Here is a 16,991-nt window from a genome sequence, read left to right as displayed (position 1 = left end):
GCTATCTTGGGTCTACTACGGTTCCATATAAATTTTAGGAATTTTTTTTCTATTTCTGTAAAAAAAAAATATGCCATTGGGATCTTAATAGGAGTGGCATTGAATCTATAGATGGCTTTTGGTAATACTGACATTTTAACAATATCAATTCTTCCAATCCATGAACACAGGCTACTTTCCATTTATTTGTATCTTTGATTTCTTTCATCAGTGTCTTGTAGTTTTCAAAGTAGAGATCTTTCACCCCCTTGGTTAAATTTATTCCTAAGTACTTTATTGTTTTTGATGCTATTGTAAGTAGGAACAATTTATCCGCTTTCAGAAAACTTGTTAGTGTATAGGAATGCAACTGATCTGTTAATTTTGTATCCTGCAATTTTACTGAATTTGATTAGTTTTGACAGCTTTTTAGTGAGTCTTCAGGATTTTCCATATATTTAAAATCATGTCATCAGTAGCTAGAGACAATTTTACTTCTTCCTTCTCAATTCTGATGTCTTTAATTTCATTTGTCTTGAGAAACTTGCACTTCCTCTTTAATTTCTTCTTTGATCCACTGGTTGTTCAGGAATATCATGTTTTTGAGTTTCCAATTATGATTTCATGATTCTTTCTCATCTTTGCTATCAGTGTGCCAGCCTCTAAAAAGTCCCTAATGTGACCCATTTATGAGCTGAAGGCTGAAAATTAACTGAATTTTATGTAAAATTAACTAAGTAAGGATCCGAGTGAGTCCCTGAATGAAAACTATGAACAAAACACATGAACTTTTACATGGGCTTATTAGGACAGTCCATTTCAGCATCCCAGGAGCCTTTATTTGCTTTCTTCATGGTGCTCTGCAATAGGACAACTCAAGAACTCATCTAAAGAAAGTGATCAATAAATAGTACTCTAACTGGTAAAAGGTACTGATAGCTGGGGATTCTTAAGTTCCTTTCTCTTACATGCAGTAACTCAAGAATGAAGCCTTAGAAAGCATCCTTACACATGAAAAGCTATCCTCTTTAATCCCCTGACAGCAGCTAGAAGAGGCAAAAGTCAGAAACAGAACGCAACTTCTCTAACTATTCTTGCCTCTGCTGACTAATGAATTCATTTTGATACTGAAGCTGGATAGTAAATCCAAAAAATTTTTATCAAGCTTTTTACTGACAACCTGATAATAATGGCTGTCCTTGTCTAGGACAGATAGCAACATATCCTACCCACAAACTGATGACTGAGAACAAAATTAGGACTAATCGAAAACCACTGGGAATCTTCTCCTTCTAGGTAGAATGTAATGTATTAAGCAAACTGAAGATCCTGCTGTCACAACTAGAAACAAAACGGTAACCTGCAGAAACCATGATTTCGAGGCCTTAGAAGGAAAAGAAATAAAGGAACTGAAATTCCAGAATTGAGAAGAGCCCTTTCTAAGAGCTGAGGCAGAAATCCAAACAAGAATCATGTGACCTCAGGAATATCAATGGATCACAAATGTTCCTAAGAAAGGTTAAGTAAACCAAATCAACTTATACTACACCTAAAAGAAAATCTTATGCGTGCCAACTTTTTAGAACCTGAAAAGATAGGTAAGTTTAGGAAAATATCACTAATCTGAATCAAGAATATAAGCTTGTAGTGGACTGACAGTTACGGTATTTGTAGATATTAGTCTCCTAAGAATTTGTTAAGCCAGCTTCAGTCCTCTAGAAACTAATTACCACTGAGTACAAAACTGAGAATCACACCTTGGAAATTGGGGATCACACCATCTGAAGAGCTTCCCTGCCATCTACTGGAGCTCCTAATCTATGTTAAGTCTCTTCAAACTGTAACAAGGGCCTCCTAGTGTCAGTGAATATTCGATACATACAAACTGTTAACAACATAAAATGGATTTATAAAACAAACCCCCAAGCCACATATCAAACACACCAAATACCTACAAATTAATTCTTTGACTTTAAAAAACAAAAAAGCACACCATATCCCAATGACTTGCTCTTCCTTTTGGGAGAAGCCCTGTCTATAAGCTTACCTCCAATTTTCTATTACAATCTTCCGAAGTCATAACTAGGGAATTTAAAACACAGTAAAGAAAATTAGAGATCTAAACAAGTCGAAGTAGCCAAAACACAAAAATAAGGACATTATTCCTCACCTGTAATTTATGCTCCAATGCTTATTTCAAAACTGCCTGTGTTCATCCTTCCTGTCAAAGTTGTGGGCCCACTTTTTTTTACTCAGCACAAGCCTACAAGATCAGACCCAAAGAAGGGCTTCAGAGTGGCCCACACATAATAACATGCCTGGAACTGCAACTCTGCCTCTCCATGAAGAGGGGAACCACGGCTTCTGTCAGACTCATGGTGAGTCCAGGATGCATTAATATATATACAGAAAGCAGGGAAAAGGAGTTTCAATGTTAGCAAGACATCAGGAAGGACTGTGGGGACTGGTCACAATTATATTTTGTAAACAAATTTAAAGGAATGTAAATTTCATTTCTTTAGTTTGTCTCTGTAATATTTACTCATTTAAACAAACATTCAGAGTTTGCGGTGTTTACCAGGTGATAGGGATGGGACACAGATAAGATATAAACATGCAGTTCTCAAAGACCGTACTACTGAGCAAGGGGAACAAGCGAGCCATCTGAAATAAGCAAGGTCTGGCCGTCATCCCATCCAATTCCAAAAGGAAAAGGCCATCAGGGCATGTGTCCTCTGCACCTCATCATCCTCTCTTTTTAACCATCTACAACCCCTCTGTTATTTTTATCTACTACACCTACTCTGTGCCTGGCTGCATCCCAGGCAGAATTTAAGATGCATCTACAAAGAGGGTCTCACTCCACAAAGTCTTGTTCTCCTACTCACCAGACAGTGCCACAAATGCTAAGGTCCTATGATGTTTGCCTTAGGTTCCAAGGTTCAAAATAACTGAGTTAAAATTTTATAATATTAAATTAGGAACAGTTCTACACTATACTGGATACAATTTTAAAGATATCACCATAAGGCTAATCAATAAAAACTAGGTTAAGATAAATCGTTTTCCAAAGACAAAGTGGGTTAGGTAGAAAATGGGTTAGGGACATAAGAACTAGGAAGATCGGTAGGGGAAGAAAGGGATAAAGAAAGGGGGGGTAATCAGAACGGGGAATGAAGCACGAGAGACTATGGACTCTGAGAAACAAACTGAGGGCTTCAGAGGGGAGGGTGGGGGAATGGAATAGGCTGGTGATGGGTGGTAAGGAGGGCACGTATTGCCTGGTACACTGGGTGTTATACGCAACTAATGGAGCATCGAACTTTACATCAAAAACCAGGGATGCACTGTATGGTGACTAACATAATATAATTAAAAAAACATAAAAAAAAAAGAAAATGGATTATGGAGAATGACGGGAAGAAGAGATTTAAAAACAGCAAAGACACGCATTTGGAATCTCAGTTGTAAGGAAGTACCACAGTATACCTCTGATAATTAGCTTGGCTTAGCTCTGTGGCGCCCTGTTCCAAGTCTGCTCTCCATCTCTCTCCACCAAAGTGCATCAACATGTGAGGACCTGACTGAGGGAAGCCACAGCCCTTGAAAGAAGAAAACCACACTACTATGTATGTGCATGTGACTATGAAAGCATTTCCCAGGCAGCTGCTCTGGGAGTCATGACAACTCCAGGACCACACAGGCAACTTGCTGATGTGGTGGGACAGTTTCCCCAGAAATGGAGACGTGTCACTAACAAGTCCTACCAGGTCATCTCAGAGCAAGCACAAAAGCACAACTGAGCACAGCACCTATATGTCAACACGGTTTTCACCAGTTCTCAAAAACACTACAGTGACTCAACATTTGAGTTTGGAGTCTGTCCAGCAATGTATATCGTGACTAACAAGTTTCCAAGTTTATTGTGTTAAAAATCTGTGCTAACTACTGATTTTTTTGTTTTGCAAACTAGTCTTTCTTCAACAGGTTTATGCTTCTGCCTACAAAAAATAAATAAATAAATAAAAAGGCAAAAAAATATCCAAGCAGATTTGATGTTTTCAAATCCCTAAAGATTTCCCAGGCTAGAAGTGAATAGAAGCACATTTATTTCTGTATTTCTGCATTAAGACAGTTAACTATTTTAAGTGGTTTAAAAAAGTTCTTCTGAAGTTCCAAGAAACTAACCTGTTATCAAATAATTTCCTTTGTTTCTATCTAACATAAAAAAACACAGACACACAAAGAAAAATCCCTACTTTAGAAGTTAACCTATTTCCTACATTCTGAAAGTTAAATACAACTAAAAACATGTGCGAGAAAAACAAAAGAGCAAAGGTCCTGGGCCTGCCCCTTCCTCCCAGTTTTCCCACGGCAGCCAACATTTCAGAAATTCCCCTGAGGACAAATTTCCAAAGAAGAAGAAAGCACCTCGAAAGGAAAATGAGGCCATGATCTTTAACCACCCTTTGGCACCGCAGCCCTCGCACCACAGAAACAAGGCATCCTGTCATCTCTTCAAAAGTCTGGCTGAGACCGTTAAATCTGACTGAAGATTGATTTTGTGTTTGGCGTTATGCTAAGTACTTCTATGTTTTCATTCCTCTAACTCCTTCAACAATCCTAAAGGCGAGAACTATTACTACCCTCATTTCACAAACGGAAGTAACAGAGACGACAGAAATGAGTCAAGTGGGGAGGGAGAATAGGCAGTGCTGGGGCCCTCCACCTTTGGAGTAGAAGGTGGGGCCTGGCCAAGAGGGTGGCAGTTGGCAAGAGTCTAAGTAGAGGGAAGGGAGAAAGAAGGGCCCTAAGGCAGGACTGGATATGATGGAATGTGACTAGCAGCAAGAAGGCAGCTTTGTTGGAGCTGAGCAAGAACTGAAAAGAGTGGGAGGAAAAAGTGAGGGAGGAAATGAGGAAGCCAATCTTGAGGGTCATGTTCGCTGCTGTGAGGAGTCGGGTTTTGACTGTGAAGGAAATGGTAAGTCTTTAAAATGTTCTGAGCAGAGGAGAGAGACATATATAAATTTTTAAAGGAACTGATAAGCACTTTTTTCCCTTATGAGTGGTAACTACCTAAAACTGTCACCTCCAAAGGAATTCCCCTCTCGTACAGCTGTTCCACACGACAATTCCTGACTTACTCTTGCCCAAAGCCCCAGGGCCTCCTCCCACCTGTAACTGTCAATGTCTGAAAACAAGCAGCATATACAAATGATAGGAAACTTGCCTTTAAAGTCCCTTCCTTCTTTTGTCTTCTTTCAAAGATGAACATAGTCATGTCAGTCAGCCCAATTCCTACTTCCTCACATGAAGTACCAAAGACTCAGAGCCTGGGCACTAGTCTGAAAAGTAAATGAATAGTAACTTCCAGTTTTTATTCTAGTGGGACCTGTGATTATCAGTCCTGCACACCTTTGTCCACCTTTGTCTTGGAGAGGAAAGGAGTAAGAGGAGCACCAAGGCCCATGTAAAACAAAACAAAACCCAAGTCTAGTTAGTAGCAGCAAGAGCTCTTAGAAAAGTGCAAGGGTGCTATAAATTTTCTGAAGAAAATGGTTTTATATGAGGCAGTGAGGCAACTTTCTCACCTGCACAAGGCCAAGCGACACTGACAAGCAGCTCCAGGCAAGGCAGTGGAAAGCAAACAAGCAGGACAGTCCCCAGGCTCCTAACGGGAAAGGCAAGGGGTCTCCAGCCTAAAGTTCCAGGCACTGAACAACACCAGAAAAAACTTCCAAAGGCCCTGAAATTTGGTTTTCACTTACTTATCCCTAAACAAGCAAAGGGTGTGATTAAAATCGGGGAAGGGGAGCGGAGAGAAATTTAAGTTCAGTTTATCAACATCAAAAAAGAATATATGTTCTTGTTCAATTTTTGAAACTGAAGAGATTTAAACATTTTTTTCTGAACAATTATTCTCTAACGAGTATTAGAATTAAAATGTGAGGAATTTATTTTTCCACTAATACCCAAAAACATTTGACTCTAGGATTTTACATCACAAGTAGGCAAGGCTTGATGCACGTCAGAATCTCACAGAAGCTTTGGATGAAGACCTCACCCAAGATGATCTGAATCACAGTCTCTAGGGTGGGGCCCAGGCCAGGTTTGCTTGGTTTTCAATCTGCTCTAGGTGAAACTTACAGATGGTAGGTAGAGAACCAACAATTTAGATGTTACCATACCACCAGTAGAGTAAATTATACTTTTCAAAGTAGTGTCAACATATATTTCACTTGATGTGAATCTTAAAATGCAGTGAGAACAATAAGCACCGGAGCTAAAAATGCAGCAGGGAAAACATTACAAAGCACATAAGTCATTTTTATCTCATTTTTCAGGCCTCTCACTAAAAAAATCAATGGTTGAGTTAGCTAAAAAACCCATTTGTATGGTACCTATAGATTACACTACCCACAACATTTCATGCTCAAGAATCTTTATGACAAAAATTAAATCCTATAATAGCTTATTTATAAAACTGAAAAGATTTTACTCAAAGCACAGAACTTTTGCTCTTTCCTAAATATGTAATTACACAACATTCACACTGGAAAGCCAGTACATCATTGTGCACACAGAGCTAATGCCATAAAGTGCTTTTATTTACACAGGGGTCAGGTCAGATCAGTTTTTAACTGTGATCTCTGAAATAACTGTCATTTCTCATGGGCATGTGAAACTTCAGAAAGTTTAGGATTTTTTTTCTTTTGGTTTTCTATGACAAGTGACGGTGTTACACTCTGTAAAAGGTACCTTTCAGAGTATGTGACTGTGCACCTGGCAGCTAGACTGTGGAAGGTGTGGACCATTTTCTATGGATACATTTTTCAGTTCTATACAACTGAATGCCACAGGCATTTGCCTGGGCCCAGGCCGCAGTGCAGTTCATGTCAGACACATACCACGCAGGCAGGTTTCATGTACACCTTTTTAAATAAAAGAAGCAAGATAATACTTTAAAGCAGATCAAACCTCCTTCCCTATTCACAAAAGGCACAAATCATCCCTTAAAAATGTATAATCCCAAACTCCACACTTGGGCCTAGAACTCTGTGACACAAGCCAAGGTCATCTAATCTAGAACCCATCAGGGCCCATGGTCCAAGTGGCAAACTGTGTAAGAGTAAGTAACATAAAATTTAACCAGAGTCTGACTCGGGGAAGAGAAGGTTCAAGTTGGAAAACACGGTAACATTACTAAGACATCTGTCTCTTAACAAATGGTAGGGAATGTAACTCTACCCACTCGGATTTGGGGGGACTGTAAAAGCAGGCACATTAACAGTTTTTCTGGAAGAAATCAGAAATAAAAGCAAGGAGTTATCAATTCATAACAAACTATAATAGCAGATTTAGATAAACCAAAGAGAAAATTACTGATTAATGTCCTTTTGGACTATTTCAAAGTTCTATCACAAAGGTATTATGGCTTAGGTTGTACGATCTGTACAGAAAGGAGTAATCCTGGGGCGCCTGGGTGGCACAGCGGTTAAGCGTCTGCCTTCGGCTCAGGGCGTGATCCCAGCGTTATGGGATCGAGCCCCACATCAGGCTCCTCTGCTGGAAGCCTGCTTCTTCCTCTCGCACTCCCCCTGCTTGTGTTCCCTCTCTCACTGGCTGTCTCTATCTCTGTCGAATAAATAAATAAAATCTTTAAAAAAAANAAAAAAAAAAAAAAAAAAAAAAAAAGAAAGGAGTAATCCTTTCAAGAGTTTTCAAAGAGAAAATATTTAAACATATTATACTCATAATACTACAACCACAGTTCTGGTGGCTGCCCATTTCCTAAATTTGCTAAGAAACTCTTCAGTAGGAGGGGGCACGCGGAGATGTTTCTTTGCAGCACTAAAGCAGAGTAAGGAACGGACTGCCTTCAGCACATTCAATGTGGTTTCTAGTTAAACCACAACTCTTGGCTTGAATATGCCAAGATTTCCAAAAAACCGGCATATTATACAAACTGCAAGTCGCACATAAATTAACAGTCAAAAATGTCTCAACTTATGTTTTACTCATCTACTTTTTCACAAGACAAGGTAATGCTTTGCAGATAGACCAGCCAGTCACTTTTAAATTCACACTGGATTTTGATATGTCCTTCACATGCAGTAAGCTAGGTCAAAGAAAGGAATAATTAAAGATGTTGAAGAACACAATTTTAAGATATGTCCACATTCTTCATTAGATCTTAAAGCATTACTGAACCAGAAAAAAAGTATTTATTAAGTAATAAAAGCAAATTAAAAATCTATAACTAAAAGGGAAGTAAAAGCCAACTACATATAGTTCTTGTTTATAGGGCAGAGGGAATGATATGGATATTGATATCTGAATATTAAGGGAAGACACTAGTACCTCCTAAACAAAATGACAAAATAGAATCCATGGCAACAAAGCACAGTTTCACACTGAAAAAAGGTATAGCCCATTATGTAAAATAAATTACAAAACTTTATACACCCCGCACAGCTTGAAAATAACATATATAAAGTAAAAGCTGATTAAAATACAAAATTCAGATTAGAGTAGGAAACTAGTAAATTCAGAGAATAACATCAGATAAAAACATAACAAAAAAGGAACAAAATACATAATTAACAACCTTAATTATGTATAAAAACTCTGTATATGTTAAAAATACAAATACTTTAATCATACAAGGAATAATCACCAAAAATCACTGTATATCAAGCCACACAGAAAATCTAAAAATATTTCCCAGAGCAAAAACCAATCAGGTTGCAGTGTACATTACTGACTGCAATGTACTAAAATCAGAAGTCAAAAACCAAATACATAAAGGAAAAATAAATCTATCCAGTTTGAATTTAAAAAGAAAAAAAGAAACTTTGGGTTAAACAAGAAATAAAACAGTAAAGATAAACTTCGGCAATTATGGCAGACTGAAATCCCCAGGATGTGACCAGAGATTGCAGGAGAGAACAACAGACAGCCTTAAATGTGAGAAAAAAGGACAATAAAGGGAAAAAAGCTTTCAAGACAGTTAAAAAAAAAAAAAAAGAAAAGAAAGAGAAGAAAAACAAAAAAAGGAAACTGAAAGATCCTGGAAAAAATCAGTAACAATGAAAGGAAAAGCAATGACAGAAAACAGAAGTGCAGCTGATTATAAAATCAAAATCTGATTCTTCAAAAATAACAGACAATCCCTGAACCAAATGTCGATGTACTGAATCAAAGTTGCTTAATTCAGCAACATTTGGTAATTTAATAAAGGACATATTTTAATCTTTGTCCCTTTTAATTCTACTACATATTTGTGAAAAATCACTGACTGATTCTGGTACAATAATAGCAGAAAGGTAACTGTTCATTTGTTCTTTAAAGTGATTCTATATTTATCTCAATCACACAATTAAACAAAATTGAAATAAATACAAATAAGAAAAGTTACCCAAGAATTCCACCCAATTCATACTTCACCGACCATTTATCAGACTGGTAAGGATCCTCCCAGACACTTTTCTTTTCCTTTTTAAAAACTTTTAAAAAATGTTATTAGGCAAAATTAAGATATAGGAAAAAAAAAAGAACATTAGAGTGAATACCTACGTACTCAGCACCCAAGTTAGGAAATACCACCACCAGTACAGCTGAAACCCTCTAGGTATACCTGCCCTTCAGAAGTAACTATGCTGACCTCACGCATTCATCAGTACTTTACTACATGTGCATGCACCCCTAAACAATATAACACTGCTTTGTTTTAAACTTTTTTATATAAATGCTATAATACCGTTAAGTACTCCCACCAATTTGCTCTTCTTAAGCATTACGTTTGTGAACACTAGCCATGATGACATATAGTTCATTAATTTTCACCAATTCCATCATATGAATATCAAACAATGTATTCCTCTACTGATGAATACACAATAATGCTGTTAAAAACATTCTTTGAAAATCTGTGTACGAGTGAGAGCATGAGTGCAAGACCCAGCAGTTCTCAGGATTGTGTATATCTTTAGCTCTAGCAGACACTGACAAATTGTCTTCTGCATACTACAAGAGTTCCCAAAGATCTGTAGTCTTACCTTAGATTTGTCTGACTTTAGTTTTTCCTAATGTGAAAAGTACGAAACACTGTCTGATCGTGGTTTTATCTTCCCTGATTATTAGTGAGGCTGAACATCATTTTCATGTTCATTTATGTTTCCTCTTCTATTAATTCTTGGCTTCATTTTCTGATTAGCCTGCTACACTCATCAAAAATTTGTGACTCAAATATTCTAATGAAAAGTTTCAGTGAAGCCTTGTTATCTGTAGTGGGCAGTAACCGTTCAATAACCCTTTCTTTTCCAGAACACAGTCTAACATGAAAATCAGTGTCTTGGTGTACAAAATATTCAGTATAAAAATCCGCACTCTTCAAAGTGTGTCTTTCATCTTCTGTAACATGCATTTCAAATGATCAGAAAACAAACAGAAGATTCCTATCTATGACGTATGACATCATACACATGTAGTATTAAGGCATACTGTTCCAAGGTTAAACTAAAAACTGTAAAAGCTGACCACACATTCAACTTAGCAGATCCTTAAGAATTATAAATAAATTCCCATATGACCTTCAAAACAGATATGATCCCAAGGGACAAAGCTGACATAAGCTGAAAAGTGGTAAACACTTCCACCCTAAGTTGATAACTCATGACAAGAGAGAACACAATAATGTGTTGCAGTAAAGAGAAGTAACTGGGAATGCCCAGGGCTATATCAAGATTCTGAAATCCACCATACAGATGTCTGTATGCCAATGACCTGTCTCGTACAATGAGGCAGACAATAACAGCCACACAGGTCCGTATACAGTAAACACAGTAACATAGGATGCGATACCTCTATCTGATCCAATTTTATTCCATGGATGAGGAAATAAAGCAGAGAGATCAAGCGCACTCTTCAAGGTCACAATTAATAAATGATTCCCATACCCAAATTCTTCATAATGTATTGCAATATTCATAGCATCTTTCCAATATGAGTCTCAAGGACTGTTAAAGGATATGCACAGGAAGAAGCTGACTAGGGGAACTACCAGAAGAAACTAAGAAGATAGGAAATGTACTCAGATCTTCAAAAGAATTACAATGAGTAGATGATGGTTACCTTAAATGATAACTCATTTTTCTTTGTGCTGAAACATACTTTAAACATTTGCCATCTAAAGGGTAAAACAAACTGACAGCCAGCTTTAGGGATAAATGGCATTCATGAAACCAAATCTGTTACTTAAGACGCATTTAAGAAAGTCCGTTAAGAAGTTATTTTCAGATAAACCACCACCAATTTGACCAGCTACCCTCTAGCTGGTGGACTTCAAGTGGGCAGATACTGGAAGGAGGTCACCTACCTACTGCGGGTGCATCATACTCATCACCAAGCAGAATTTCTGGAGCAGAATATGCAAGAGATCCACAGCTTGTAGTGAGCTTCTTTCCTGGTTGAAATTTGTTGCTGAAACCAAAGTCTGTCAACTTTACAAGACCTTGTTTTTCAAAGAAGACCACATTCTCTGGTTTTAAGTCTCTGTGAACCACATGGAGTTTATGGCAATAAGATATGGCATGAACAATCTGAGCAAAGTACTTCTTAGCCAAATCTTCATTAAGTCCCTCTTCGTGTTTCATTATGTAATCGAACATATCTCCTCCATCCCCAAGTTCTAGGATAAGATATAGTTTGGTCTGGGTGTCAATAACTTCATAAAGGCGTACGATGTTGGGATGCTGCACTAGTTTCATGCATCTCACTTCTTGAAAAAGATGACCAGTGGCTAACGTGTCCAATTTTGTCTTGTCAATAACTTTTACTGCTACTTTTTCACCTGTAAAGACATGCCTGGCAAGTTTAACCACTGCAAAATGACCTCGACCCAAGGTTTTATCCAGATCATATAATCCAGCAATCTTTCCATCATACCCTCGCTTGAATCCTGCCATGCTGGCCCAACAGAAGGAAAAGTATCTAGACTGTCTGAAAAGGATCTTCTCATATAAGAATATCTGGTGAAAATAAGGAATTCATTTTCAATGTCGCCATGGACATCTACAAAAGAAGAAGAGAAACAAAATTAAGTTTTTGTAGCTTTTTCTCTTACAGCTTTCTCTCTCTTTTTTTTTAAGTTTTAAGAGAAGCTTGAAATAAACAGAGACATAAAATGAGTAAGGGCCATTTATAACAATCTATTTATATATTTTGGGTTTCTGTTACAAAGGCTGAGAATTTAAATGCCATATTAAATTTTGCAAACTGAAAAAAATTAGCTGAAATAAGTTTTTGATGATGTCAGAAATAAGAAAACTGGCAAGTTTGATAAACTATGTTTAAAAAAAAATCTTCCAAAAGTAATTTCAAGTTAGTGTCTTAAAAAACAAGGTAAGAACTGACAAGAAAGGGAAAACAGAATAAACATGTGGACCGAAACCCAACAACTTTTTCCTGTTATTCCAAAGCTAGCACTATTTCCTATAAGCACAGACAGATCCCTTTAGTAAGCCCTCCTCTAACTCGCCCAGCTGGAATTACCTTCCCTACTCCATATATCCAACAGCAGCTCAGGACACCCACGTGGCCTTATTCTCTAAGTTTTTGTATATGCCATCCCCATCCTATGACTGCGAAGTTCTGAGACTCTAAGGTTCTTTTTTTTTTTTTCCTTCTACCCTCCCTTGAACAGTGTTTAACATGAAAGAGGTAATCAATAGTTTATTAAATTTTTAAATTAGACTTCTTTTCAAAATGTTTACGGAGCAATTGTTTGCTCTTCTTGTCACACTAGTGCCTAGAACAACATGTGACACACAGTAGGTGCTTAATAAATGTTTGTTGACTGGTACTCACTCTTTGTACTTATCAGTTATGCTTATCTTTATTACTTTTTCCAATTTTCGAACATAACCTACCATGATCTGATTATATTTCAAAGAATGAACAAGCATGCATTCTTAAACCATCTTAAAGACCATTTGGTTTTAAAGACCATATCTCACATGGCATTTAAAATTCTAAACCTTTATAAACTCTAAATACAGAAACAGGCTCTTACAAATGACCCTCAGAAAAACAAATGTATAAAATTATACAAATTATCACTTTAAATCTTACAAATTCAACCCCATTATTATTTTTTTCTGACCAAAATTTAATAGAAGTATAGCAAAATCCAATGAGGAACACAGCCATCTCCCAAGACTAGCCCTGTCCTGTATGCCCTCACAGGATTCCGTTCTGTGAAACCTTTTCTACTGCATGTTTCCAGTCGTTTTATTATGAATAGTACTAACATTATCTACTCCCACTTAGATGAAAATACCCCAAAAAAGTAAATTGTACATGAATTGAAGTGGCTTTTTTATTTGAAAGCTCTAGCATTACATTTCTTTAAATCTCATTTTTGCTTAAAAGAACGGAAGCAAAGCTAACATTTATTAAAAACCTACTATACATATTTGTGAAAATGAGTCAAAGTGCTACAACTAAGATTCAAACTGAATTCTTACTTCAAAGCTCACCTTCTTTATGAACATTTAACCACTCTAAACGATGTTACATTTAGGATAATATCTGGAGAGTTAAAGTACCAACTATGAAAGAGGCATAAAGTTATTCTCACATGCAAATTAAAATGATCTGAAACACATATCTGGGGTCACCTCAAAAAATATATATATATATTGAGCTCAAAAAGCCAATGTTAGTATGTTTAATTTTTTTTATATTTTAGTGATTACTGAAAATATAAATACTACCATTCACTGTGTAAGTATAATATGTCACTCATATACTAAATGCTTTATATCATCCTCATTTAATCCTTACAAATGCCTTCAGAGATAGGCATCATTAGCCCCATTTTGAGGCACAGAAATTACAAGTCACTTGGCACTGGCTACTAGGCCAGTGTGTAAAAGAGCTAAGATTTGAACCCAGGGCCACCTGACCTCAAAGTCTCTGCTCTTAACGACTATGCTACACTGTTTCTACAAACTAATTTCAAAACCAAAATTAATCCTGCTTCTATAAAGATTTTTAAAATAAGAAACCAGTACTATGTATAGGTGTTAAAGAAAAAGCAAATTTCTTGCATACTGTGTATTATCTTGTCATCTGAGCTATTAATTTTAATGATAAGATTAACAGGAAAATCTGAGTGAAAAGATCTTGCTTTAATTGGGACAGGAGTTCCCCAAAAGTTTAATTCAGGCATATTTAATTTTTAAAAATAGAAACTCTAAGCTAACTCCAGGGGGCAGAAAACTATCTTTAAATCTCTAGTTTTGATTAATTATAAGGGCAGTAATTATCCTTAAAATTCTACCTGAGACTATGTTTCTATTGTACAAGCTTATAAATGCAACTTAAGCTTTCAAAACAATTTCAGGCCACCCCCAAGTTATACAATATTTGTTTTTTTCATCTATTACTTTAGTTTAGATATATTCTTAAAAAGTGGCATACAAATCAGATTTTAGAAATAAATGCCAGCAAAAGGGTACAATGAAAATAGTTTTTAATCTACTAGTGAGTTCATGGGAAAGAATCTAATAAGGTCTTTTCACAATGAGACTACCCTGGAGTGAAATAATAATCACTTTTACTATCAAGAAATTTCCTCTTCTTGTACTTTGTTTTGTACACATATCCCTTTCCGGGGTCTAAGAAACTATACTTATATACCCAAAAACAGGACATTATGATTAACTGAAGGTTGGAAGGAAAAATATCCTTGTTACTGAACATCTTTTTTTAAGTACTAGACCACTGTGCAATCCTACCATCAAGTGCATTCTGTGTTAGCACAGGAAGTAACTAAATTGTTCTTTGATCTTTGAGGATCTTCCAGTGCCCAAAAGTCATTCTGAACATCAATGCCGAATGTGAAGATGTGGCTTATATAAAGTACAGGTGACTCTGTAACGGCTCCAGCACATACCCTGCAAACCGCATACTGAATAATCCTTGTTACCACTGTGTTTTGTTAGTTGCTTCCTTTTCCTAAAAGAAAATACAGAAGGAGATTTTAGTTTAGTTCTATTTAACTTTGCTTAAAGTCAAAATATACACCCTAAGGCTGGATCCAGACAAACATATAAAAATGGCAAATTTGTCTTTAGTGACTCAGTCTCCTCTCCCATCATGTTTCTCCCCTCTGTGAATTATAACCCATTCAAGGAATCTTGAGTGAGCAGGAATTTAACAGTGAACAGATAACACAAATTGTTCCAGGCAGCCCGGTCAGACATATTGTTTCACTAGAAGGAGGAAGAAATAATAATCATGAACAACAGATGATTTGCCATTTTCTAAGTGCTTCCTGGGTAAGAGGCACCAAATCCACATCTCACAGATCACCACCAAGAGCCTGCAAGCTAGGCACAATGAGGCTTCACTTGCCCAATCAGCAGCAGTAGGCAGCTCCAATCCTGCCCAGCCTAGTTTCCAAACCCACCTTGCTGCAGGAACCCCTGACGGCTCATGAAACACTCACTCCCACAGCCAGAGAGCGCAACCTTCACAACGCACAATCTTCTAGCAGGCCAGCAGAAATTAATTATAATCCCAGCATCTGACAACACACAAAACACCTTCATACCAGAGGCTTTCCATTCGATAGTAAAAAAGAAACTATGCTTCTCTGTCCACCATCCAGTCTCTAGACAAGGCAGGCAGCGTGGCTGAGCCCTGTTCTGAGCACCAATGACTGGATCTGAATCCCACCTCAACTATCACTAGCCACAGGACCTCAGCAAACCCTGACCTCTCTGTATGATCAGTTTCCTCATTAGAAAATATTAATAGTAAGAGTACAACTTCATAGGTTGTGGTGAGAATTAAATGAGTTAGTACAGGAAAAGTGTTTAGAATGAAGCCTGGCACACAGTAAGCAATAAACTGCTACCACAACCACGCATCATTGTTAAAAGGATGGTATTCTCCCACATCCAAGTAGAAATTCTTCCACCCTACTTCAAGAGAATGAATTCACTGAGATGTTCAATTTCCTAAAATGTATTAAATTGAAAATGACTGATGTACAACTGTAATATAAAGAAAATAGTATCTCTAGCTGGGCATCAAACTCTTACGGTTTTTCAAAAAAAGTCCCATAAAATCTAAGTATTTGTTTTTAAAATATCAAGATGACTTTCTTTCGAATCTACCGTTTCAAAAAGAGTTAAATGCTCCTTTACATTTTCCCCCCTAAAAGTAATTTATTCTTACAAAAAATCTGGAAAATACAGACTAGAAAGTAGAAAGAATAAGAAGGCATCCATAGTCCTACCCCTGAAGATAAGCACTATCAATATTTTGGCGATCTTTCTGCAAATACTTATATACAGTTTCTTATTTTGTTTTACAAAGGTGTGATCATTCTACACATAACTTTATATCTTGTAGCCTGCTTTTTTCACTTGACATATCACTTTCCTTTTAGTATTTTGCTTCTATTATGAAGTTATAAAAGAAATACCTGTACAGTAAAATATACAATTAGAACATATAAACTGGCAAAAAGATTTTTTTTTTTTTTTTTTTACAAATCATCCATTATTCTACTCTCTGTGACAATCTCTGTTAACAGTTTGGTACACAGCCTTCCCAATTATTTTCTACATATAATATATGCCCAGACACAAATTTTTTTATAAAATGGAATACAGACAGACATAGACACAGAGAGGAGAAAGAGGTTTATAACCATTTTAAAAGTATTTCTCTCTACAAAACAAGTTGGTACAAATTCACTGTAGAAAATTTGGAAAATGCAGAAAAGCACAATACAGGAGTGAAAAAAATCACCTGTAATTTCATTCAAGATGACCTCTCTTTAGCGATGAGTATATATCCTTTATACCTATGTTTCTTCACAAAGATAAGGTACTGTATATGAAGTCTGAAACTACTTTTTCCTCTACCTTATAAATGAACATTTTCCCATGCACTGAGTTCCTATAAATCAGTATTTTTAATGACTACATAAC

The 16,991-nt window shown here is 36.6% G+C and overlaps 1 protein-coding gene across 8 annotated transcripts in view; it reads right to left on the bottom strand.

Annotated features, from left to right (window-relative positions):
* SNRK (SNF related kinase) overlaps positions 1–16,991 on the bottom strand; it is a 56,771-nt gene that overhangs the window by 28,706 nt on the left and 11,074 nt on the right. For 3 of the 8 annotated variants that reach the window (XM_034662322.1, XM_034662318.1, XM_034662323.1), the window contains 3 exons: positions 14,942–15,003; positions 11,929–12,054; positions 11,360–11,833 (listed from right to left, as the gene is read on the bottom strand). The exons of 1 other annotated variant lie outside the window; for it this stretch is intronic. In XM_034662322.1, coding sequence (XP_034518213.1) covers positions 11,360–11,833; positions 11,929–12,001 — 547 coding nt within the window. In that variant the 5' untranslated portion in view covers positions 12,002–12,054; positions 14,942–15,003. 4 more of the 8 variants (XM_034662319.1, XM_034662320.1, XM_034662324.1 and 1 more) reach the window with 3 other exon arrangements.

This window comes from Ailuropoda melanoleuca, chromosome 6, assembly GCF_002007445.2.
Source record: "Ailuropoda melanoleuca isolate Jingjing chromosome 6, ASM200744v2, whole genome shotgun sequence".
Taxonomy (NCBI): Eukaryota; Metazoa; Chordata; class Mammalia; order Carnivora; family Ursidae; genus Ailuropoda; species Ailuropoda melanoleuca.
This window is presented reverse-complemented; position numbering and strand designations above follow the sequence as displayed.